The 24,320-nt window shown below is 42.1% G+C and overlaps 1 protein-coding gene across 2 annotated transcripts in view; it reads right to left on the bottom strand.

The window, feature by feature from the left end:
• ABL2 (ABL proto-oncogene 2, non-receptor tyrosine kinase) overlaps positions 1-23,313 on the bottom strand; it is a 58,899-nt gene extending 35,586 nt beyond the window's left edge. For both annotated transcript variants that reach the window (XM_075002405.1, XM_075002403.1), the window contains exon 1: positions 23,089-23,313. In XM_075002405.1, the coding sequence (XP_074858506.1) occupies positions 23,089-23,269 (181 nt within the window). In that variant the 5' untranslated portion in view covers positions 23,270-23,313. The remainder of the gene's footprint in view (positions 1-23,088) is intronic.
• Positions 23,314-24,320: the final 1,007 nt, after the last annotated feature.

Consider the following 24,320-nt stretch of genomic DNA (forward strand, 5'->3'; position numbering starts at 1 on the left):
ACTCTTGTTGACAGAGTGGGAAAATAAGACCTCCTTCCAGTTATTTAAAGATCTCTTCGCCCACATAGTTCTTCACATAGCTGTTTAAACACTACCCCTGCTACCACTTTTTGTGGTGGTGTGACTGGGATACCAAAAAGGATTGGGCAAAGAAGTGTCAGCTGTTTGCAACAGGAGGTCATGCTAGCTTCCTTCACTAATATGTCTCTTTGCACACTGCCTCATGACTCATTTTCCATATACGCTGAAGGAGGAAGGAAGTGGGAGGGTTTCAAACTCCCATTGGGAGGTCTAATATTACTGCTTAGTAAACCAATCCATTTCCTCTTTTTTTCCTCCGTAAGATTAGTTTCCAAATGAAATTAGGCTGTGGTATTAGCCCCTGTGGATTTTACTGTGACAAAGCCTTTGCTTTTAGTCTTTTTACATAAAGCAAAGTGTCCTATGCAAAGCAACATCAAGTATGAGCTCGTTTATACTATCGTTTTTTCCCACCACTGGCCTAGAACCAACAAAGCTGCCTACCAGTGACAGTGTTTGCAGTGTACATTGACTTGCAGGTTCATTATGGTTATGTATTATTTTTGAATTTTTAATTCATGTCAAGGGTACTCAAAGTACACGGAGAGAGACTCAATGAGTATATAAATAAGTAAAAAGTGCTTTCACTGCACATGCTTTTTATCATCGTCATCTAAATCTGCTTAGATTTGAATCCCCGCAGGAGTAAAAATACTTGCAGCCTGCTCCTCTAAATGTTTCCATCATTTCTACCACTTGCTAGACAAAAGAATAATTACCCGGTGTTCTGAGAGAGCTTAAAGCACATGCTGCCATACCTTCATTGCTTTAAGACCCCAGTTAGCCAGATTAAGGCTAGCTCAGGTATGTCTACACAATCTGTAATCGTATCCCATGCATAGGCATAAACCAAAGAATGGGAGATTTGCTGCCATTGTGTAAAATAGGAGATGTGAACTGGTTCTGAACATTCGTCAATAGCAAGTATTAACTAGAACAAACCCTAGTCATCAAGATATCCAGGAAAAATATTAAGAAAATAAAGCCACGCCATTCCTTCTAAGGAAAAGACTTCCTTCAGTTACATGGAGTAAATCTGGATGCATCTGACATACTGTACAAGTTAGCAAACTGGTTTGGAGGATCACCAAGGTAATTTTATATTACATTGATCATTTAAGAGACAGTACAATATTCCCTAATGAAAGAGCGGCATGCTGTGAAATAACTTCGTAAATTATTAACTGATATGATGCTAAGCAAGTTAGACTTGTAAACTCTGTGCCAGGGTTAAATTCCCTCCACAGGAAGGCGGGAAATATCCAAGACAGCACTTTACCCACTGCTCAGATATACAAGGTAGCACTTGCTACTAAGCCCTTTTATATTGTTAAGCTTTTCCTAAGATTGTCTGGCTGTTTCTGCCCTACTGCCAATCTTCTCTTGCTTTTTCCCCTCTCCATAAAATAAGATTCCCAGTTGTTGCATGCCTATGCAGGTTTGGCAAGACAGCTGACTGCTTGAATTACACTGAGCAGCATTGTATCTCTTTAAGAAGGAGCCACACTTCTTCTAAGTACCTCCTTTGGGATAAAAGTTCAGCACATGCAGTGAAGTCTGGCCCTGCTGAACTTAAATTCCAAGATGACAGGAACATTAATTTCACTTGATTTTTTTTCACAAGAACAAAATTTCCTCAATATAAATTGTGTTTATCTTTAGTACTGTTAGTGACTTCTCTAACTTCCTTTCAAACTCTGCATAAACACATTTGTTTTGTCGAAGATGCTCATCTAAGTGGGTGTTGACATTTGTTTTGGCTCCAATTCACTATGTAAATCATCTGACTACTTGACAGCTTTAAAAGAAACATCTTACATCTTAGATTAAATTCTGCTTGGGATAATGGCATCATCTAGTAATATTTTGTTGATCTCAAGAAGCAGCTTTGCTCTATTCAAAGAGAGAGAGTTTTTTTCATTATGACATTTTCCTTGTGGCAGAGCTTTCTGTCTAAATAAGCCTGTATTTTCCCAATAGCTCTATCCCTCCTCAACAATGTGACTCAGAAAAATGGGCTGATTTTCCCCACAACTCGTTGATTCAAGACAAATGATTCTCTCTCTCATTTAGCTGCACTAGACAGGCAAGGAAGTTGCAAACTTCTTGATGTTTGTTTATAACTCCCACAAATGAGGATCCTAGTACTAGAAAGTAATTTTAATACTCTGCACATTTAGAGCACCTTATCCAATTCAGAAAAGCTCTGGAAGCTTTACAATACTCCCTTGAGAGAGCAAAGAATTATTAGCTGCATTTCACAAATGAAGAACTGAGGTACAGAGGTTGCAACTTGCCCACAGTTAGGCTGCAAATCAGTGGGAGATCCAGAAACAGAACTTATGACTTCTGTCAGTACTGTACAACAGCCTTTACATAATGGACCTTTTAACTTACAATAGAAAGTTATTCTAATTCTAATGTTTCGTGGAATAGTTCAGTGTCAATTTTCTCTGGAATAGCTGTTTTCTGCCTCAGAGGGATAGCCGTGGTAGTCTGAACTGTCACCCAAAAAAAAAAAATCAAATCAAGCAGTCCTGTAGCACTTTAAAAACTAACCATTTTATTTGTTTAGTAATGAGCTTTCAGAGGGTAAGAACCCACTTCATCAGATTTTTTTGTTTCCTACTAAGCCTCAGCATTGCCAGAACTGTGCAAACTTCCTATTGTTTACAAATTAAATGTCAGTATACTGTTAAATCAACATACCAATAAAAAATTTCATTAAGCATTCATAGCCTCCCAATGCATTCAGTAGCACCTTCAGGAACACATTCTAGAGGAAACATGGGTTAATCTTTCCCTCCCCAAAAATCTGTAACTCTACAAAAAAAAAACTAATAAATTTTTCTTTTTGACAATCCAGTGAACAATGATTTCAACAAATCATGTGAGCTTCATCATCTGGAGGCTGGAAAAGTTAAGTAATACTGCAAATTACCAGCTGCGTTGATCCCTTTTACTGTTGACACCAAATTCAGACTTGGCAATTTAGCCAAAATAGCCCTTCCTCCTCCAGAGGGAGATTCGTGTAAGTGAAATACTGCAACCAGTGGAACAACTGTTAGCAGCAGCAGAATTTCTCCCCACTTTTACGAATGTGATTAGTTTAATAGTCTTGCCCACAGAAATAAGAGATTTATGGCAGGAAATCAAACCTCATAATTTATTTTTACCTGTAACAGAGAGGCAGCCATGTTAGTCTGCACTCCAGCAAAACAAAACAGCAGAAATGTAGTGCTTTAAAGACTAACAACATTATTTATTTGACCATGAGCTTTCGTGGGACAGACCCACTTCATCAGGATCTGAAGAAGTGGGTCTGTCCCACAAAAGCTCATCACCAAATAAATCATTTTGTTAGTCTTTAAATGCTAACATTTCTGCTGTTCAATTTTTACCTGTTTAATCTAAGCGTAAAGACACTTTCTTTAATTCAGCTTGAATGATGGTGGGGTGGGTGAAGCTGCTGTTTGTGGAGGCAAACTTCCCAGACTGCAGCCCTGGCCATACTCCACCGGTGCTCTGCTCTGCCCAGGCCCCACACCCTCCCCATAGTCTCCCTCTTAATTGTCCCTCTCCATCTCTGCTCACCCATTCCAGCCAAGTCCCTGAACCCAAATGTAGGAAATGATATTCATTAAAATACTCCTCTAAAAATTTCTAAGAAAATGGAGCATGGTTTCCACTGCTTGACAGGCTGTACACCTCCAGAATGCTCCTGATCCACCACCACCCCTTCTCAGAACCTGCATCTCCACCCCACAGTGCATTCCTGTTTAAATACAGTGCATTAAAGATTTATCTTATGACATGTTCTACATGTAGAGCAGTCCTTTACAGTGTGTGTATATACAAAAGCAGGAGACTTCGTTTATCCTTCATTATGGCAAACACCTATGATGCAGAAAATTCCACAACTTGACATAACCTTTTCCCCCAAGATTGCCAAATTAAAGAGGGTCAAGTGTCTATACCTCTGGTGTGGGACATGCCTGTTAAATGGCTTCATTACCCCTTAATGGCTTTTTCAAAGGGTCAATGTTATGCTAGTAGGTCTGGCAAGCTGGAAGGCTTTTTACTTTTATATTAATAGACCCATAGGGGAAATGTTAAGCACTAAGACCCAGGGGAAGAATTGCTGTCCTTTGCCTCTTATACCCCTGGCCCATGCATGATAGCTCCACACTTTCCCTTTAGCTATCATGCGCATTGATTCAGCCATAGTAATTCTTAGCATCCTCAAATCCCATGTTTGTTTACAAGGGATTCAATTTGTCAGTTCTCTTGGTACAAAAGAAAGTTCCCTATTTTCCCCCATCCCCATCTATCTACCAACTTATGTTTACAATTCTGTCACTAAGTTCAGTCACTTTTGAGTTTCAAGGATGTCAAAAGGAGGAAAGGTTTTGGTTGAAGGCAATAACCTTGCTGCAGGCATGTCATGCGATACTAGCAGTATGAAAGTCCTATTGAAGTACCTATTAAAAGCTACTTGGAAGCTGATTTACAAAGATCACCATAAAAACCAGATCAGTGTTTGATACCATTTAACTCATTTTTGAGATTGATTACAAATAGGCTCTTCCCCAATAAAAATCTAGTTATAGATTTATATTGTCCAGTCCTTCATCTTCTCTCTCTGCTCTATGCCTCAAAAGAGAGTGGTTTCAACACAACGTGACAATTTTTCTCTGGAAAGAAACCAGTATTTCTAAAATAAGATTTTCAACAGTGACATCTGTTGCATTATTATGTTACTAATGCTAATATTGGAGCCTCCTTGTTCTGCAACTGACTTCAAAACATAATAGTGCCAGTGGTCTCCCTTAGTTAATGTGCTGTCAAAAAAACAGCACTGAGGGGAAAGGAAAATACAGCAATACTCAAGCTGATTAAGGCTAACAAAGTAGGAATATTTTGTCAGCAAAAGTGCAGAGACACTGACACCTACTCATTATGCTCTTCCAGCATGTCTGTGAATTGCTGGTATCCATTCCCAGAGATCAGTTACGCACCTACCACATAGCAGCTTTCCCTAGGCTGCATTTCTCTCCTCCTTTAAAGAGATGGTCATGTGAGACTGTAAACACCTTACTAAATTCTAGCTATACCATATCTTCTGCTTCCCTCTTATACACAAGGTTTGTTATCCTATCAAAGAAAGCTACCAGGTTGGTTTAACATGATTTGCTCTTGACAAATCCATGCTGACCATTACTTACCACCACTGTTCCCTGCAAACTGAATACTTGGGTGGCCAACAGAGACACCTTTACATGCACACACCTGATTAACAGAGGACCCACAGCTGGCAGTATGGGTTTTTACTGGGGGTGCACATAAAATTTATTCTGCACATGGATAGATGAAAATTAGAGGAAACACCGCTTAGTGCCTTATCCTTCTAGGTGTTTGCTCCCTTTAGCTTCCCAACCTACCCCATTGCCATTCTCAGCTCCAATTCTTGGTCCTCAATCTCTTTATTTGGACCCCAGGTTGCCTCACTTCAGGAAATACTACATGGCAGTGGTAGTTTTGGCTCACGACTTAAAATACACTTAACTCGCTATTGGAAGAGTTGGAAAGTATAGTCCAACAATGTTGCCATGTAGATGTCTTAGTCTAGAGAAATGAAGCATTGTTCAGTATTATCATACAGAGAGGAACTGCTCCCAAAGCACCCAAATTGTTTTTCTACTAATAAAGGTTTTAAGAGTCTCCTTTCATTGTAGCTTTTCAAGGCTCCCACGGCTGAGAAGCTTGTGGCAAACTAGTTCTCTCTGGCAACAGAAAAAAACACGTGACACCAAGTGTAGATGCGGTTTAAATTCCCCTTTCGAAAGGAGAATGAAAATGAGGTGTGAAAATATGTAAATGATGTGAGATACGTAAATCTGCACCTCATTTGCATTCCCCTTTCGAAAGGGGAATGTAGTGTAGATGCAGCCTAATTTTTGCTCATTCTGTAACAAAATCGGGACGCACACAGTACATGCTGGGCAAAGGGGCATACCAAAATGGGAGTTTGAGTATGGAGGTATGGTGAACGCCTTTGACAATCCTGTTATATTTAAATATACCCCATCTTACATACCGGCATGTGAGCAAAAGGCATGAATTTAGGGTTTATTAGCATAATTGCTCAGTTCCTATATTGTGGATTTTCAACTATAATAGATTTTTGTACTCAATTTTCTAAAAAATCTGCATTTTAAGTACAGACAAATAAGAGTGGTCTCATTTATTAACTTTTTAAATAACTGCAATGGGGAAGGCTCATGAAAATGTAATGAATGTTAAAAAAAAAAAAAAACCCACACTACTACTATAGCTGAGAGAAAGCAGCCATGAGAGCTGAAAAACCAAAAGCTCCTCCACTGCCAGTTTTGTTTTTATGAGTATACTACTTACTGTTTCATTTAACATTTTTTTCCTGAAAGAAGGTATAAGCATATGATATGTTTCACTGAGTTCTGTGGCCAGATGATATAAAATGGCATTTTGCCAAACAGCACATGGGACTATACCAGCAGAATTTGACATTAAATGTGTTAAATGTTATCTAAGAGTCAAACAAGTAAACACACAAAATTACCTCTCTTCTGACATGTTGCTACACCCTATCAACAAGTAATCTCTGCAATGTTGTCTAAAAGTCACAGCAGAAATGCATTTTTCCTTGTTTAGTAACAGCCTACCAAATCAGAGGCAAAAATCAGTGTGTTAAATATTTAGCACTTACAAGGTCCGGTTAATTTTCAAAGCATTTTATACAACTAAGTAAAATACTTAAATATCCTTGGTAAGTTGTCAGTATGATCCCCGTTTTGCAGATTAGGAAAGAGAACTGAGATATATGGAGGTAATTCTACAGTGATAAAGCCTGAAGTGATCAGCATCCTATGCATGTTTAATAGCAGTTTAATATTTATATAGTTTTCCATTATTCACTCCCAAAGATTTCTAAATGTGTGTTGAAAGAAAATATATGTATGACTGCGTGAATCATCAGATGGGGGGAGAAAACCGAATCTGCTGTCTCCAATTAGTCAATTCTCTCAGAGGCTGCTGGGATTGGGGAGGGTGTGGGGGAAGTATAAGGACCTATATAGGACTCAGCTCATGCACTGAGGGGGGAAAAAAAAAGACACCCAAGAAACCTGGATTACTGAAAGAATACCATGGGAATGATGTGATAGTAAAGATATTGAATCTGGGGAGGCTGGGGCCTACCTCCCCGGGAAACTTTTTTAGATTTGCCGGTGAAATAAGAGAATTACAGAGAATTGGGCCAAGACAATTTGAATATTGATAATAAGCTGATTGGCCCCTTATGTAAGCATTCCTACATTATCTCTGTAACAGCAACGAAGGGTCCTGTGGCACCTTATCGACTAACAGAAAAGCTTTGAGCATGAGCTTTCGTGAGCACAGACTCACTTCCATTTATTCTCCTTTTTCTGTAGTGGTCAGGTGATCTGGCCCACCAAATAATAGCTTGGTGACACGTGGAGTGTCTGCTTAACTCCAAGTTGATAAGAATCCAGTAGTTCACAATGATCAAATCACTCATTTAGCACTGAAGCAAGGCCCACTCGAGGATGGCACTTCACAGAAACAAAACTCACTACAGCACCAATCTGGGAACACTTGTTCAATACTGAACCAAGGAAAGAGTCAGAGCTATGGAATCACCAAAAAAAGTGATACTTATCCCCACCATTTAGTATTCAGATATCTTTGTGCTTCCCCTAAGTGGGAATGGTTTGCCAAGGCTCGATTCCTCACTGATAGCATCCTCATCTCAAAAGAAGCCAGAAGTTTTTGCTACAAACAGAAAACAAGGCTCTTAAATAGGGTACTGATTTTCAGGACTGTGGCATCCCCTAGTGGCACACTAGAGTTTTTGTAGGTTAAACAAAGGCACTTTTACCATCTTGCCTGAAATGTACTGTTCTTGGTGTATCACCATTTCAAAGAACATAGCCAGCTCTGCCTGTACCATAGATCATATGTGCCATACTTCAGCAATAAATTAACTAACATACAGCGTCATATTCCAGTGAAACAAGGAGCTTTCCAATAGAGGAAGAACTGTAAAGATTATCCCTACCATGGATCACTGCCACTTCTGTTTGGGCAAGGATACGTGAAACACTCATCCATTAGTGCATTATCTTATTGAACATCTGCTACAAGCCAGTTTCTATAAAAAGGCCACTGTTGTAGAAACATCAGCTCATTCTCAGCACTCTCTGAACCTGCTTCCCCATCTGTACAACAGGAACACTGGAACACCAAGTAAAATGCTGCAGTATTTAGTTGCACTAGTATGACAGAACATTACCTGAAATAAAGCATATGTCAAATAGCAAAGGATAAAAACTAAGTAGTGATTTGGAGCTTGAATATACACACTAATTTACACTGAAATCATTACATCAGTTTTAATTCAAACCTTTATGGTGAGTATCTAGGGCTGTGTCTACACTAGCTCCCAACTTGGAAGGGAGCATGGCAAGTAGGGTGTTGGGATATTACTAATGAAGCGCTGCGGTGCATATGCAGCACTTTATTAAGCTAATTCTCCTCTGCTGCAACTTTGAAGTGCCGGCTTGCGAGGAGTAAAGGGACTTAAAAGTAGTTCGGGCACTTCGAAATACCCGTCGCTACACGCAACCCAGCACTTTGAAGTTGCCGCGGGGGAGATTTAGCCCAATGAACTGCTGCATATGCACGGCTGCACTTCATTAATAACCTCCGAACACCCTAATTACTATGCCCCCTTCAAAGTTGGGGGCTAGTCTAGACACAGCCAAGGGGTTCTTCCATCCACACATCCAGGAGGCAGCAGCTAGGTCAAATGAAGAATTCCTCTGTCTACCTTGTGGTGTCTACACTTAGACTTGACTCAGGTTTTTCCATGGCACAAGGCATGAAATTTTTCACAGCCCCAAGCACTGTAGTTTGGCTGATCTAACTCTATAGTGAAGACTAGCTTCACTTAGCCTGTATCTATGCTAACAAAAGTGTTTCAGTGGATAAACTTACACTGCTCAGTGGTGTGAAAAAAATATACATCTGTGGGATAGAAGTATACCATCAGAAGTGCTGGCATAGACAGTGATAAGGCTCTTCCAATGACAGTTACCATAGCTTGATTCAGGTGATTTAATTACAGAGTGACTACATGGGAGATCTTACAGTGGCATACTGCACCCATACAGCTGCACTGCTGTAAGCTTTTTAGTATAGAAATGGCCTATGTGCAACACAGAGTAAAGACTTGAGAGTTTGCAAAGACCTGCATCAAAACAACAAAGATGAGAATTAAAACTTGTTTATTTCTGTGCTAATTTATGTAAACAAGCTCCTAGCTTCTACAAAGGCTCAAGCTGTAAAAGAAATAAGTGACTTAGCCTGTGCAATAAGAAGCTAAGATCAACTGACATTTTTTCATTAGCTGTCATTTTGATGTTTGCATTCCAAAGACAAAACATGGAAGTTTTAAAAACTTTTCTCAAGTACTCAACCAAAGTGCAGGAATTATACATTTCACTGAAAACTAGAATTCAGAGTACACAATTATCTTCTAAACGTGAACTACAAATCAATAGTTACTGTGTTGAAACTTTGAGAGAGTTCACTTAATATGAAAAGGATGATGTTTACTGACCAGACAATATAAGGAGTATTAAAACAAAGAAGTGGGTATCAAGAATCCTAGATATCTCCAGCATGGCCAGCCTCCTGGTGTAACCTTGGGAAGTCTACCAACAACAATATCTGAGTGCCTACTAACCTTGTACACTTAACTTTAGCCACCCAACTCTTAAACACCTTTTAAAAAAATCCAACTTCTGTCAAGTTAGATAATGACGCAGAGAAAAAGAACATGAAAAATTAGTGGGGACTTTGGAAAATTATTAAGTTTAATCTAGGTGTTAGTTTATTAACTTGAAAAATGGTAACATTTCCCTTACAGGTACGTTGTGCCTGAGTCTTAATGCCTCACGCTAATCATTAAGGCTGTGTCTACACTGGAGAGTTCTGTTGACAGAAGGGTCCTTCTTTCGACAGAACCCAGGGAGTGTCTACACTCAAAGCCTTCTGTCAGAGTCTCAACAGAACTCTGCATTTGTCTTGACAGTGTTATCCCTCAAAAATTTGAGGCATAACATTTTGTTGACAACTCTGTCAAGTGACTTCTGTCGACAGATTGCTGTAGTGTAGATGTAGCCTAAGTAAAAGTGTTTTGAGACAAAAAGGAAAGTTAAAGTGGCGCATGAGTGCTACAGAGCTTTTGAGACTTTAATTTGTTCTGCCGTTTTCTCATCCACTCCAAAGGCTTTCTTCAGATAAAAAGGTTTCCAATCCAGATCAAATCCTTTGCTTGTTTTTGAAACTGTTAGGACAGGAGAAAAACAAATGTTAAGCAAACAATTCAAAATATTTTTTTCATGTTTGTAAGTTAGGAAAACTAATATCGATGATGTAGAAGCTGTCTAATTTGCTTCAGTGGATAAATTAGGTCACATGATGAATTACACATTCACACCAACTACAAAACTGTGGTCCTTTACTCTACCACGGTCCTTACTACTAGCTTTGCCTTGAGAAAATTCTAAATACCCCCACATATTCATGATCCTCGTTAGGAATGATCAGAATTGTATAATTAGCAAAGCAACCTTTCCTGCCTCAATGGTTTAATGCTGTACATTATAAAGGACACCATCTCATAACTTGAAGGTAAAGGTGCCTCCAAGGTCTCTCAAGTGATAAAATACTGTCAAAGCTACTGGTCAAGTCACTTCAAAAAAAAAACCTATACCCTGCCTATGCTGCTGTTCATAGCTTTCTCAAAGAGCAGCAGGAAATTGATATTCTCGCAAGTTTCTGGGCTTCTGAATAGAAGCAGTGAAATCAAAGGAGTTAGGGTAGCCCTTGTTCTTAATGGAAACTGAACAGTCCTGTTAATTTCATACTGTTGCTAATACCAACAAAAACTCTGGAGCAAGCCTGGGAAGATGTCACAGGATTGGTTTACACCTGTTCAAAGCTGATCACAACCTATGGACTAGAAAGTTAGGATGGTGTGTGTTTGGGGTGCCTTTTTGTTTTATTTTTGTTCTTTTAAAGAAAATTCTTCAAAACTCAATCCTGTCCATGCTCTTGTTCACCAATGAATTTCCTGCCCATCTGCTCAAACAACCTTTACAATTATCCTGAAAACTGAAGGGACCAAGGGTTGAAAAATAACAGCTTTAGCCAAGTTCATTGTAACAGACAACTTTCAGATTATAGGAAGATAATACTTTCCTAAATGCATGAGCATTGTGAGGGTGCAGAGCTGTTCTTAATGCTTTATGCTGACTTGGCTGAGATACGTACTATGTTGGTTTATTTTAATAGCACAAACACTCAAAGCTTGTTAAGAGACAACACTGGACAGGAATACAAGATCAAAAGGGCAACACCAATTTAAAAAGTAACTCTTGGGGGAAGGGGCAGTTGTTACGGAAGCTGTTTCAGGAAACTACTGGCAAGGGCACCCACTGGGGTACCTGAAGAAGTTAGGCTTACCCAGGGTATCATTAGGAATGAAAGGCCCTTAGGTAAGTCAAGTATGTACACAGACTCTCTTAAAAATCTCTTTCTTGTACTACTTTTGCACTGTAAAAGCCATTTCGGTTTGACTGGTTAGACTTAGGGATGTTAATGGTTAACTGGTAAGCTCATGCACATATACTACCCCTACACACTAGAGGCCAAACGTAACAATGTTCTAATTTCTTCCACATCTGCAGAGGGTGGTGCTGGTGACTCTGTTCATAGTACATATCCAGCAACTTGAAACTGAGTGGTTTGCTTCACGTGCACCAATGGCAACGACTAAGGAAAAATGAGTAAATATCTTTACATGCAGAAACATCCAATAGGAGAGTATATGAAACAGTTGGCAATGGCAGCACAATTCCAGTAAAATTTATTCTTTATGCATTACTGAATACAGTGACTCTGCCCCCAATTTATCACATTCCCAATAGCTGATTAGTTTGTAAATTTATTTGAAATAAATACAAAAGGGATTCTATAGGCAAATTATACCAAGCTGCCATATATACAATAGTTCTAGAATGTCTTTGCAAGACTAAAATAGATATAAGAAAATGTCTGGATAAAAATATTCTACAACCCTCAAGCAAAGCAATTGCATAAGAGTCCCAAGATCTTTATCTTAAATATATTTAATAGTATTCCAAAACCCAGGAAAAATTAAGACAAAACAGTCTATGTATCCTTACTGAGAATCGTAGCTTTCACCTCCCTAATCACTCAACAGCTCAAAAACAGAAAATTTAAAGCAATTCTGTAATTGACTTGTGGTGGTTTAGTGGATACCCGTAATGGTGAAGGTAGATTCCCATATCTAATTATTTGACAGATGTTGTTGTAGGTACCTATCTCCAATACAATTACTCAAGACTGTTCATAAAGCCACAAAGCTTGGAGGTTTCTAAAGCAGATACTGGTAATACAACCAAAGATTTGCTTGTGTGGTTTATAGTGCTACCAACAGGAAGCCTCAATGGCTTTGTAACAGAGTTGTCTACATATTCTACAGAGAATAGCCTGCACAGATCATCACAAGATTAGACTCCAAAATGGAAACCAGCATTTTACAACTATGCCACAAAACCAGATACACAGGCTAGAGTGCAGCACAGAAGTTTATGGGTTTGATTTTAACATCTGTTTCAGATGTTGCTCATACCTATCCTATCATGCCAACAAACAAATTTTACTTGCTTTCTGAATTGTGATCACGAAACTTAAACGTCTTCTATCAATGATTTACTGTATTTTTCCCCCTAAACTTCCATGAAAATGTGCTCTCCTTACTTTCTCCAGTTTTTGAACACTCCAATATATGGAAACTGTTTTCCTTCTTCCCCAATGCTGCTTAAACATAAGTTTAACTTGCCATGTTACACCCTGTTACAACCAAAATATGTAACAGAATTTTGGCAGGCAGTGGGGTAGTAGCAAGTAGCCTAACACTGTCAGCTGTAGCACAGATAAGGTCAGCAATCCTTAGCTCTTTGAAAGACAGGGAAACTGATACAATTTGATAGGCAAATAGCTATAAGGAGGGATACAACTAGGTATTTTTTGTATAATCATTTTTCTGACACTTGCTTTTAACAATACCTGATACTCAAAGTGTTTCCTACCTGCTTCATGTAACTTGTTGTTTGACATGGAGTTCAGACCCAAATAAGCTAACGAGCTGCCAGCTATGTTGAAAATCTATCACCCTTAAGAGCAAATTAAGTGAAGCCTGGAGAGGATGTCAAGTTCCGTATGACTTATTTTGACAGGTCAGCCTATATAATCATAAGTCCTCCTAGCCTTTGTCTATGAACTGGTATACTCTGAGGCTGCATCAACACAGCGCATCGCTTTTGGAAGGGGTATGTAAATACAGCAGATCAAAAATGCTAATGAGGCATTGATATGAATATTCAGCATCCTATTTGCATAATTACAGCCACTCGCTGTGTCAAAAGTGCTGCTTTGAAAATGCAAACTAGCTGTGTAGATGGGGTTCCTTCGAAGGGCAGCCCTGCTTTTGAAAGCACCCTTTTCCTAGATGCAGGCGTGAGTAAACTTTTTACAATGGGACCCACTTTTCATCCTTGCTATTAGTGAGGCCCTCCAATCTGCCTAATGTAATCCAGACTCCTGGAAATTTTGGATCTAACCATGTAAGTTACATTACTGAACTAAAGTGGGGGAGAAAAATAGCACTACCCCACACTTTTTTTTCCAGAGGCCACATCTACACATGCCCCATGAGCAGCCCAGAAGATGCTAATGAGGCACGGATGTACATTTTGAGGAAGAGGGGACTTCCAGAAAGGGGTTTCCCTCCAGGAGATCCCCATTGGCCACACATTTACATGTCTATTTTGGAGTCTGGAAGAGCTGCTTCCAGAATCCGAATCACATGGCCATACGCTAATGATGCACAGGAAATTTACATCTGCACCTCATTAGTATCTTCTGGGCTGCTCATTACCATGCCCCTCTTTCTGGGGCTGTGTAGATGCAGCCATAGTGTCTTCTTGGAAAAGGCTAAAACACCATACCTTCTAAGGGCAGTTAGTACCATAAAGAAACAAAAACCTAAACATAAGACAAGAGACAACTGTAGCTAGCATCTCTGATAGAGCGGGATGAGTTGAGGTCTCCAAACAGTAGATCACTGATCATGGAAGAGTCTGCCCTACCACCTTTCCCAGCCTTCACAGGCCGATCTTTAAATAGCATTTTCATTCCGTTTACAGAGCCCGTCCAACTCCTTCCCAGGCAGCATTTTATCCTTCCATTTCTAGAACCTGCCCTGTTCTCCAGCCCTCCCTGGCAGCTCTCTAAACAGCAGATCAACGTATGGGACAAACTGCCCTTTTAAAAAAAAAAAAAAAAAAAAAAAAAAAAAAAAGTCAGGATGCTCTCCAGGAAGGTTAAATGAGGAACTGTCTAGGTAAAAACAGGACCAATCATCACCCCATTGTTACCTCCACACTCATGCCTCTGCCAAACATGACTCCCAGCTTGCTCAGGCTGGTGGGGGGGGGAAGGCAGGTGGTGTGCCTCAAACACCAGAAATTATGCCAAAACAAGTGGGCCTTTGCCCACAATAGGTTATGCTCCAATAAATATTAGTCTATACGGTGCCACAGGACTTCCCGTTGTTTTTGAGGATACAGACAAACATGGCTACCCCCTGATACAGGTCAGAAATTATTTCGGTGCTCCTAGAAGATAGTGAACCATTCTGAGGCAATGGGGCTGGCAGCGTGGGTCAGATGAGCCATGAGAGGCCATGGGGTCTGCAGCAGACCCCCCCAAGGGGGAGGGACAGAAATGATGCCAGTGCTGAGCCCGCAGGGGGGGTGAGGAAGCCAATTGTGCTGTGGCCACCACTTTCCACACCTTTGCTCTAGGGGATGGGCACCAACTCTGCAAATTGCCTATCCATCTAGGCAAAAATCTATATAATACAAGCGACTTGTGACAGTCTCCTTTTCCTGTACCACATGCTTGATCAAAATTTGTGTCCTGCCAATTTATTCACTTGGCCATGTCCCTTCTGTCAAAAAACCTGTTAACAAAAAATTACAAACGATTCCACTTGCAAAGCAATAGCAACCCTTACAGTATTGCCAGTACAATTTGTAACGTGCCATCTGTTCCATCTGGAGAACACAGGAATTGGAGGCCTGAGGAAGGGTGGTTATATTCAGTTTTAAGGCTGACCGATACAGTTTCAGCTAAAATGTTTTGAAGTAGTTCTGCTTATTGAATTCAATGCTTGGCTTTTACAGGTGAAGTTTCTTTATATAGAAAAAAAGTCTATAGAAAACATTATAATGCCAGAAATACCATACAAAATGCAGGCTATGTTCTTTGTACATTTCTTCCCAAGGAGCTTTACAAGTCATTCAAATTAGAATCATTCATCTCACTTTTGAAGCATAATGCAGCAGATCTTTAATGCCCCTGTGCATAACAGTTTAGGAGAAGACATGAACTTAATACTAAATCTAATTGAAATTTTGAAGGAATAATTCAGATATGGCAATTGAAGCATTACAGAGAGAACATGCCTATGATTCCAAGTTCTACTGAGGCATTCCTTTTAGACATTTCACTGATCCATCTTCCTTCACTGTTTAGTAATTAGTTGTTAGACAGGTACTTATAGGTGATGGTCCCATAAGATTGCTGAATACAATGAAAAGGTAGTCACCTAGTCATTCTATTACATCAGCATAGAGCACTTTGCAACAGGAAAAACCAGGCAACCAGCTCTGATTTAGACACCTACATTTCATTAGCATGAAAATTAGAGAATTTTTAAAAAGATGGTGAAATATCAAACATATTGACCACCTAATGTTTTCTCTCTGCCTCTTCTGTAACTTCCTCAGGCTGTTTTCAATGTCAAAAAAAAAAAAAAAAAAGCAGTTTTATGGGGTTTTTTTGTACACTACAATGTTTTTATTGTGTTGCACAACACTAACTGCCTTAGGAGCGTTAATGATTATTTTATTTTTAAAAGTACTGGGTTATCTTGCTTGATGTCGCTGCACAAGATATAAGGTGGCTGAATTTCTTTTTCCAGAGGACAAAACATGAACAGAAATCACCTGGCTATGCTGGAACAAAAGCCTAGAGTGGTAGAGTCCACAAACAAAAATCACAATGGGAACAAACCCAGCCCTATTACAAACAAATTTTGTAGGAGCAACCAAGCCAGAGGAACTGATCACCTTTTCTTGTTAGTCCTCTGTAATAAGTTTACTTTAAATACCATGTACGTCACTCTGAATATAAAAACATCAATCTAGACCAATGGTTTTCAATCGGTGTCCGAACCCCCAGCCAGCCCAGAGTTAGTCAATTTCCCCTCCCCCACAGCTCTTTGTAGAGTAAGGGGGTGTTAGATTGGATGACATTTCATGGTACACTCAGATGACCCTTGCCAGCTGGGGGTTGCCGCAGGTTTGTCAATTTCCCCTCCCACAGAAGCTTTGTAAAGCCCCTGTGAAGGGAAACTGACCAACCCTGCATCAGCTGGGACTGAGGCAGCCTGCTCCTTGAGCCCCCAGCTGGCTTAGGGGTCAACTCCCTCCCCCCATGGCTCTGCAAAGAGCTGAGGGGAGGAGAAAGTGATCAACCCTGAGCTGGCTGGGGGCTCAAGCAGCCAGGCTCAATGGGGAAATCAGGATGCCTCTTAAATGGCCTATGGTGCACAACACTGAAGGCTCCCTCCCCTTCCTTCTGTGTAACAAAACATACCTACCTTTAACTGACTCCAGAAATGATGGCACAGGTCCAGGCTAGTGCCCCCTCATTAGACTGCCGTGAAAAGATCCAGCCAGTGAACCTTTGGGTGTTCTCAGCCTCCAGAATTCAGTCACTGCTCCTGGCATGGAATCACCAGTACATCCTGAGAATTTGGACCATGTGACCCATGTTCCCTGTAATCTTTGACATTCCACATGCAGATTTGCCATCCATCTGTGGAATGCATTTTATGTGCACCAAGGCAGGTATACGTGCACCACCAGTAGAAACAAAACCCTAGTTGTGGGTGCTCTGCTAATCAGCTGGGTGGCATTTGTATGTCTCCTGAGCAGCCATACTAGCATCCACCTTACAGGGAACATAGGGCAAGTACTAGCTTTAGAGTTTCTCCCTGTAGCTCTACCACATCCCCAGCACTCTACTTAAAGAGATGAAGTGTAAGGCTTTAAGGAGACAGGGAGAAGACACAAGAGCGAACACACACACACACACACACACACACACACACACACACACACACACACACACACACACACACACACACACACACACACACACACGAATATAGCATAGGACACAAATTTAGCAATGGATTCTAAACACATAATTGCTCTTTAATCCTAAGTGATTTACAGGGGTATACAACACCAAACCCTCAGTTTCCTTACTATTCAAGTGCATTCTCAGTGCCTAGGTCACAGTTCTTTGGAGCCATCCAGCATCCTGCCCTTGCACTGTATAACCTGAGTTCTGAAACACACAGCCAACTACCTCCTCCAGCCTTTGTCTGTTCCCTTGTTCTCTCTCACCATATCGCGCGCGTGCGTGGCGTGTGTTCCTGAGCCTCTCCCTTGTGTTTTATAAAGTTCTAATTTCTTGATCACGTGACTTCCAAATCAGTCCCAGTTGGTGATCGTTTCTCTACCTGAGGGATTTGTTTCCTGACATGGTTCTTTTGGGTGGGAGACAGACAGCCTGTCTAGGATGTTTGTGTTCAAGGGCTACCCCAGTGGTTCGAGCACTGGCCTTGTAAACTCAGCGTTGTGAGCTCAATCTTTGAGAAGGCCATTTAGGGGCCTGGGGCAAATAGATTTAAAAAATACACTGTCAGGGATGGTGCTTAGCCCTGCCAAGAGGGCAGGGGACTGGACTTGCTTTCTTGAGGTCCCATCCACTTATATGTACATGTATAAATTGAGAACCATTGGAATTTCAGCCCTATGTAAAGGTGAGAAGACAGCAGCCCCACATGCAAAATATAATCTGCAGTTTGGTAAAGATCTATATATAGAATTCATAATCTCATATAAACAGTTCATAATGTCTACTTTCCCTATCACCTTCCCATAGTAGTTCTAAATACAGCTGCCCTCCAGAAGGACTGAACCTCTACAATTAACAAAAGAGGGCAAAGCAAACTTGATGATGCATCCAAGAACAATCAGAATTTCAAATTATCTTGTTTAATATGAAAGTGGTGTTCCATAACCAAGATGAGTCACATTCACAGATTCTAAGGGCTAGAAGGGATCACTGTAGTTATCCAGTCTGACCTCCTTTATAACACAAGCCATAAAACTTCACCAAAATAATTTAATTCAGAAAAACATGCAACCTTGATTTTTAAAATCGTCAACAATTAGCAAGTTGTTTCACTTATTATATGCTGTTGAAAACATACAATTTTTCAGTCTGAATGTATCTAACTTGAACTTCCACCCTGCATTATAGTATACCTTTTCCTGTTAGACTGAAGAGTCCATTAAATATTTGTTCCCCATATACATATTTAAAACTCACCCCTTAGCCTTCTCTTTGTTAAGCTAAGCAGACTGAGTTAGTCATATTATGAGGCATGTTTTCCAATCCTTTAATCATTCTTGTAGCTCTTCGCTAAGTCCTCTTCAATTTATCAACATCCTTCTTGAATTGTAGATACCAGAACTGGACAGAGTATTCCAGCAGTGGGCACACCTGTGCCAAATACAGAGGTTAAACAACTTCTCAACTCCTGCTAAAAATTCCCCCGTTTGTCCATCCCAGGATCACAGCAGTTCTCTTGACCAGAGTGCCTGTTTGCTGACTATCCATCAGACCTGCTTCAGAGTCATGGCTTTACAGAACAGATTGCCCCCATTCTGTAAGCATGGCCTACATTCTGTGTTCCTATACGCACGTATTCAGACTTAGTTGTATAAAAATGCTTATGGTTTGCTTGTGCCCAGTTTAGCAAGCAATCCAGATACTCTGAATCAGTGACCTATCTTCCTCATTAGTTACCACATCCTCAATTTTTGTGTTGTCTGAAAACTTTTTATCAGTTTACATTACAACTGTTTTGCATTCTTTCCTATGCCGATTAGATCCCACTTGTGCTTAAAAATCTCCACTACCAGTCTAATCTAAGACTGGAAAGACACACTGTTCTACTGTATGTTTCCTTATCAAGGACTTAAAATGGCAGTGACACCCCAAACTGCACTTAGAAAGAGTGAACACAGATTTAGAAAGGTGCAGTCTGCTAGTAGTAGAGAGGATGCAATTGTCTACGCAGGGCTTGAGGAGGGATCTGGAAAAGCAGAGGGCTGACCTGGCCAATAAAGTCTATTTCTCCTCACATTTGCTGGTGTTTCAAGAAAAATGGAAGCAGGTGGAGGGTTTTCATTTTCAGACTGACTGGCTGTGCTGGTCAATCACTGCAAATGGGTTTACAGGCTAATGTTCTTCTTCTCTCTATCATTCATACAGTGAACACTGCTACAAGCACAGTCCTGCTCACCAGAGAAAGGATGGAAACTTGGGATTAGTATGTTCCCTGGCAGTCAGAGGGAAGGAGGAGATGTGGCAGACTTGGTCCAGGTAGTGAGGGAAATTAATCAGAAGCTAGGTCAAGTCAACAAACAGAAGTAAAAAGAGTGTCAGGGAAACAAGAGTGAAGGCAATAAATGAGAAGGGAGGGAGCAAGAGAAACAATGGATCCAGGGGAAATAAGACCAGATCGAGGAACCTCTCTGGAAAATGGAAGTGCACTCCTGTTTCTCTAATTGCACTAGAATTGCACAGAGGGCTTGGGTTGCTGTCTGAGGTGGCAGTTTAAGATAAGAATTCAGCCTTGACTAGTTTTCATTGTAGTTTCTCCTCACTGCGTGAATTCTAGTCTCTGAGGTACTATTCATTTCTGCTAAAATGAAAATTGACTTAAAATTGGCCTCAGTAGGACTGAAGTATTTATTGAGGTAATAAGGTGGGGATTCAGAGGTGAGATCTGTAACTTACATAAACTATAGATGTGGGGAAGAGCATGAAAGTGGGGAATTCCAAGCTTCCACAAAATCTTGAAAAAGACAATATCTTTTTGCCTTAGATCTGATGAAAACCCCTCCTGAACTGACTGCAACCATACTATTTCAAACAGTTTCACTATCAAGATGTCAATCTTAACTAGTACGCATTGCTTTTAACCCTCATCTTGAAAAAACATTATAAATAGTGAAAAACAGCTCCTGTAATTGTTTTAATCTAGATGACTAGCAGTACAGAGAAATACTCTAAAACCTCAATCTCCATCTTTTCTGCTATGAGGCTGGCTTCATGAGTGATGATGCGCTGACCGTGAAACAACAATATGAATGAAATCTGATGTCAGTACAACTAAATGATAAAAGATGCCAGCTCGGATGTTGCCCAGATAAACAATGTCTGCGACTCAAATCAAGTGATTGGGTTGGGCCGATAAGTTGGCTACCGAAAGAAAATTACAATTAACACATGTCGCATAGAAGAGGCAGACCCCACAGAAAATGGGTAGATTGTTGCGGAGCTAGTGTACTGAAACTAAGCCGCTCTGCACTGGACAGGGAAAGATGGAAGGAAGTAGTGAGAGGCATCAGATACCAATGAGCACTGAGCCCATGGATGATGATGATTTCATGCAGCCATCTCCATAGTTCTACGAGATGTCGGAATCAGGGCTGGGAGAGCAGAAGCTGGTGTTGGACAGAGGAATTGCAGGGGACATAACTTGTGGCTCTGTACAGCAACAGCAGAAGGACCTCTGTGTCTTTATTTCTTGAAATGTGGAGGAAAAAAAATTTTCCTTTCTCCCACTTTTGGCAGTTTAGACAAGTTTCCTGGGGGCACAAACTCTTTTACATTATGTACAGTACCCAGCACAGCAGGACCTTAAATTTGGTTAGGGCCTCTAGGTAATACCGCAATATACAAAAGAGAATGTGACTTGACCTTAACTGAATTACACTTAACTAACAAATGGTTCCATATACTATATTGTACTTGTGAACACTTTCCATAACCAGCACTGTTTCTAGCCTTCAGGAACAGTTATCACTATCCCGCTTTGCTACCAAAACACCAAGTAGAGGCATTTTGTCATTACATTAGACTGTGTGATCAGGCTTTCATGGCAGCTCTACTGTGAAGATTTCTCATTTCAACATCAAACTGAAGTTAGTATTTTCAACTGTCTGCCCCCAAGATCACCAGCCAATTCTTTGGGTTTACAGTAATTTTCTTGTTTCCAAAATATTATCTTTATGATGCTGTGTGAAAGACCCATACAAACAAGGAAAACTAATAGACTGTTCAGAGGAAATAGTGAAACCGACCACACAAGGTCCCACTGAATTTTTTCCTCACTTTCTATTGAATGTAACCTGCAGCAAGAGCCCAAGACTTGTGTATGGAAATGGTGGGTGGGAGGATGGGTGTATGTAAAAGTTGACAATGCCCTAAAGTCCATAAACAGTTTACTATAAAGGATGTTTAAAATCTTATCAATACACGCTGTATATTTAGCTAATGAATTTACTTTGAAGAGTTACTCCCACTTACTAAAACTATGCATGACAGCTATCACAGGGAATGAATTTACTTTAAACAAAATATAACAAGCAATCCAGGATCTTGATGAATATACATTTTCTGTTGCGCACAGAAAGAGCTAAGCAGTGAGAAGTACTTTAGCCACATGAACAATGGAGAATGTTTGCTCTAGCTGAAATAAAACTGACACAGCTCTTGCTAGCAGATTCAGGTCCTAAGATTATAAAAACCAAATGCACCACCACTAGACTAGCTCCTTGTGCTCATTTTAAGATGTACATATTTCAGTTTATCCTATTTCTCAACTTTTGTTAACTTGTGTATGACAGCATGAAAATTTTCATAAGGAATAAAAATGGCACATGAAAATTAAAGATATAATATTTGAGATTGGCTTTTTAAGAGAACCTTTTCCTGTAACCTCACTTTCACAGTCAGTATTTTTACTTTTATTACTGTAAATTGGAAGGAGAGGGCAAATTTGGACTTCAGCTAAATCAGCTGATATACTGATGATTAAAGCCATGCCACGACCAAAAACAGCCTGCTCCATCTATCCTTAGTAATGAAAAAGCCATGTCAGTACTTGAAATGAAGCTAAACAGCAAGAGTAGGTGGAAAATGTGTTCAGTACTTATTCCCTCCAACAGTCCAACGGGTTGATTATGGGGGGCCCATCCCACTGAAGCTCACAGAGGTTTTGCTAAGATAAGTGGCTTTTTAGCTTGGTGTCAATGAGAGTCTATACAAGACACCTCTTTACCAATAAAACTGCAACTATCACTACCCCCTCCCCCGACAAAGCAGGTAGATAGAGGTTTCCAGCAATAAGATCCTCCTTGGGTCGTGTACTTCAGGTGTGAAGCATCCTTTCACCGTCTTTTTTTTTTTTCCAGGAGCAAGAAATCGGACAGTGCAAGTAGTTAACGGAGGCCTGAATGTACACTATGCCCCGACCCGAGGCTGGGGGTGGCTCCCCATCCCTGCTCCAGCAGAAATGGTTTAGGAAAGCAGCTCCCGTCGCCTCCCCGCACAGATCTCACGACACGGGCAGGCCAGAGCAGACCGCTGCAGACAACGACGAGGAAGGGGGTGCCTGGGACAGCCGCCCCCCCCGCCCTCGCAGACAGCGACGGGGGAGGAGCTGGGTGCGGCTGCCACCCAACCGTCCGCCCGCAATCACTGTTACTTCACCCCGCCCCCGCTTTATTTCCAACTGCCAGCCCGGTCCCCCGGGTGCCCCCTTCCCCGGGGGCCGGCGGCCGCCCCCGCCCTTCTTACCGTGCTGGGTGAAGACATTGAAGCCGCCCTCCGCCGTGCGCCCGGCCGCCTCCCGCTTGCGGCCCGCGGGCCTGGGCGCGCTGCTTCCCCGCGCTCCTCTGGGCTGCTGAGGCGGCGGCGGCGGCTGCTGCTGCTGGAGCCCGGCTCCCGGCTCCCCGACGCGGCCCACCTGCTGGCCCATCCCCGCGCTGCCGTCCTGGGCCCCCGCCAGCCCTCACTCACATGCCTCCGCTGCCGGCCCGGCGGGTCGCTTCCTGCTCCCGCGCCCCGCCGGCTCCCCGCAGGGCTGCCCCAGCGCCGGCCCGCCGCGCTCCGGCCTGGGACTCACGGACTCGCCCCCTCGGCCCCCGCCGCCATCTTAACCACAGAGCTGCGGGAGAGGGGACAGAGCGGCTCCCGGAGACCCACCTCCGGTCCTCCAGGGTGTCCTGCCCCCGCCGGCTCCACCCCCCGCCCTTTCCTCGGCATCACCCTGCAACCACTCCCCCGCCTTCACACTCCTGCCCCTCCCCGACGTCACCCAGCAAGGCCCTGCCCACCGCCCCTCTCGTCACCCAGCAACCCCCGCCTCCTCCCTGACACCCCCGCCCCTCCTCCCACCCTGCACTGTCCCCCTGAGACCCCAGTACCAACCTCCCCATCCCTCACCTTCCTCCTCTGGATCCCCTGACAGCCCCATCCCACTTCTCCTTCCACCCTGCACTGTGCCCCTGAGACCCCAGTACCAACCTCCCCATCCCTCACCTTCCTCCTCTGGATCCCCTGACAGCCCCATCCCACTTCTCCTTCCACCCTGCACTGTGCCCCTGAGACCCCAGTACCAACCTCCCCTTCCCTCACCCTCCTCCTCTGGATCCCCTGACAGCCCCATCCCACTTCTCCTTCCACCCTGCACCGTGCCCCTGAGACCCCAGTACCAACCTCCCCATCCCTCACCCTCCTCCTCTGGATCCTCAGACAGCCCCATCCCACTTCTCCTTCCACCCTGCACTGTGCCCCTGAGACCCCAGTACCAACCTCCCCATCCCTCACCTTCCTCCTCTGGATCCCCTGACAGCCCCATCCCACTTCTCCTTCCACCCTGCACTGTCCCCCTGAGACCCAGTGCTGACCTGCCTATCCCTCACCTTCCTCCTCTGGATCCCCTGACAGCCCCTTCCACCCTGCACCGTCCCCCTGACACCCAGTGCTGACCTGCCCATCCCTCACCTTCCTCCTCTGGATCCTCAGAC

The sequence above is a fragment of the Carettochelys insculpta genome, chromosome 9 (assembly GCF_033958435.1).
Source record: "Carettochelys insculpta isolate YL-2023 chromosome 9, ASM3395843v1, whole genome shotgun sequence".
NCBI classification, from domain to species: Eukaryota; Metazoa; Chordata; order Testudines; family Carettochelyidae; genus Carettochelys; species Carettochelys insculpta.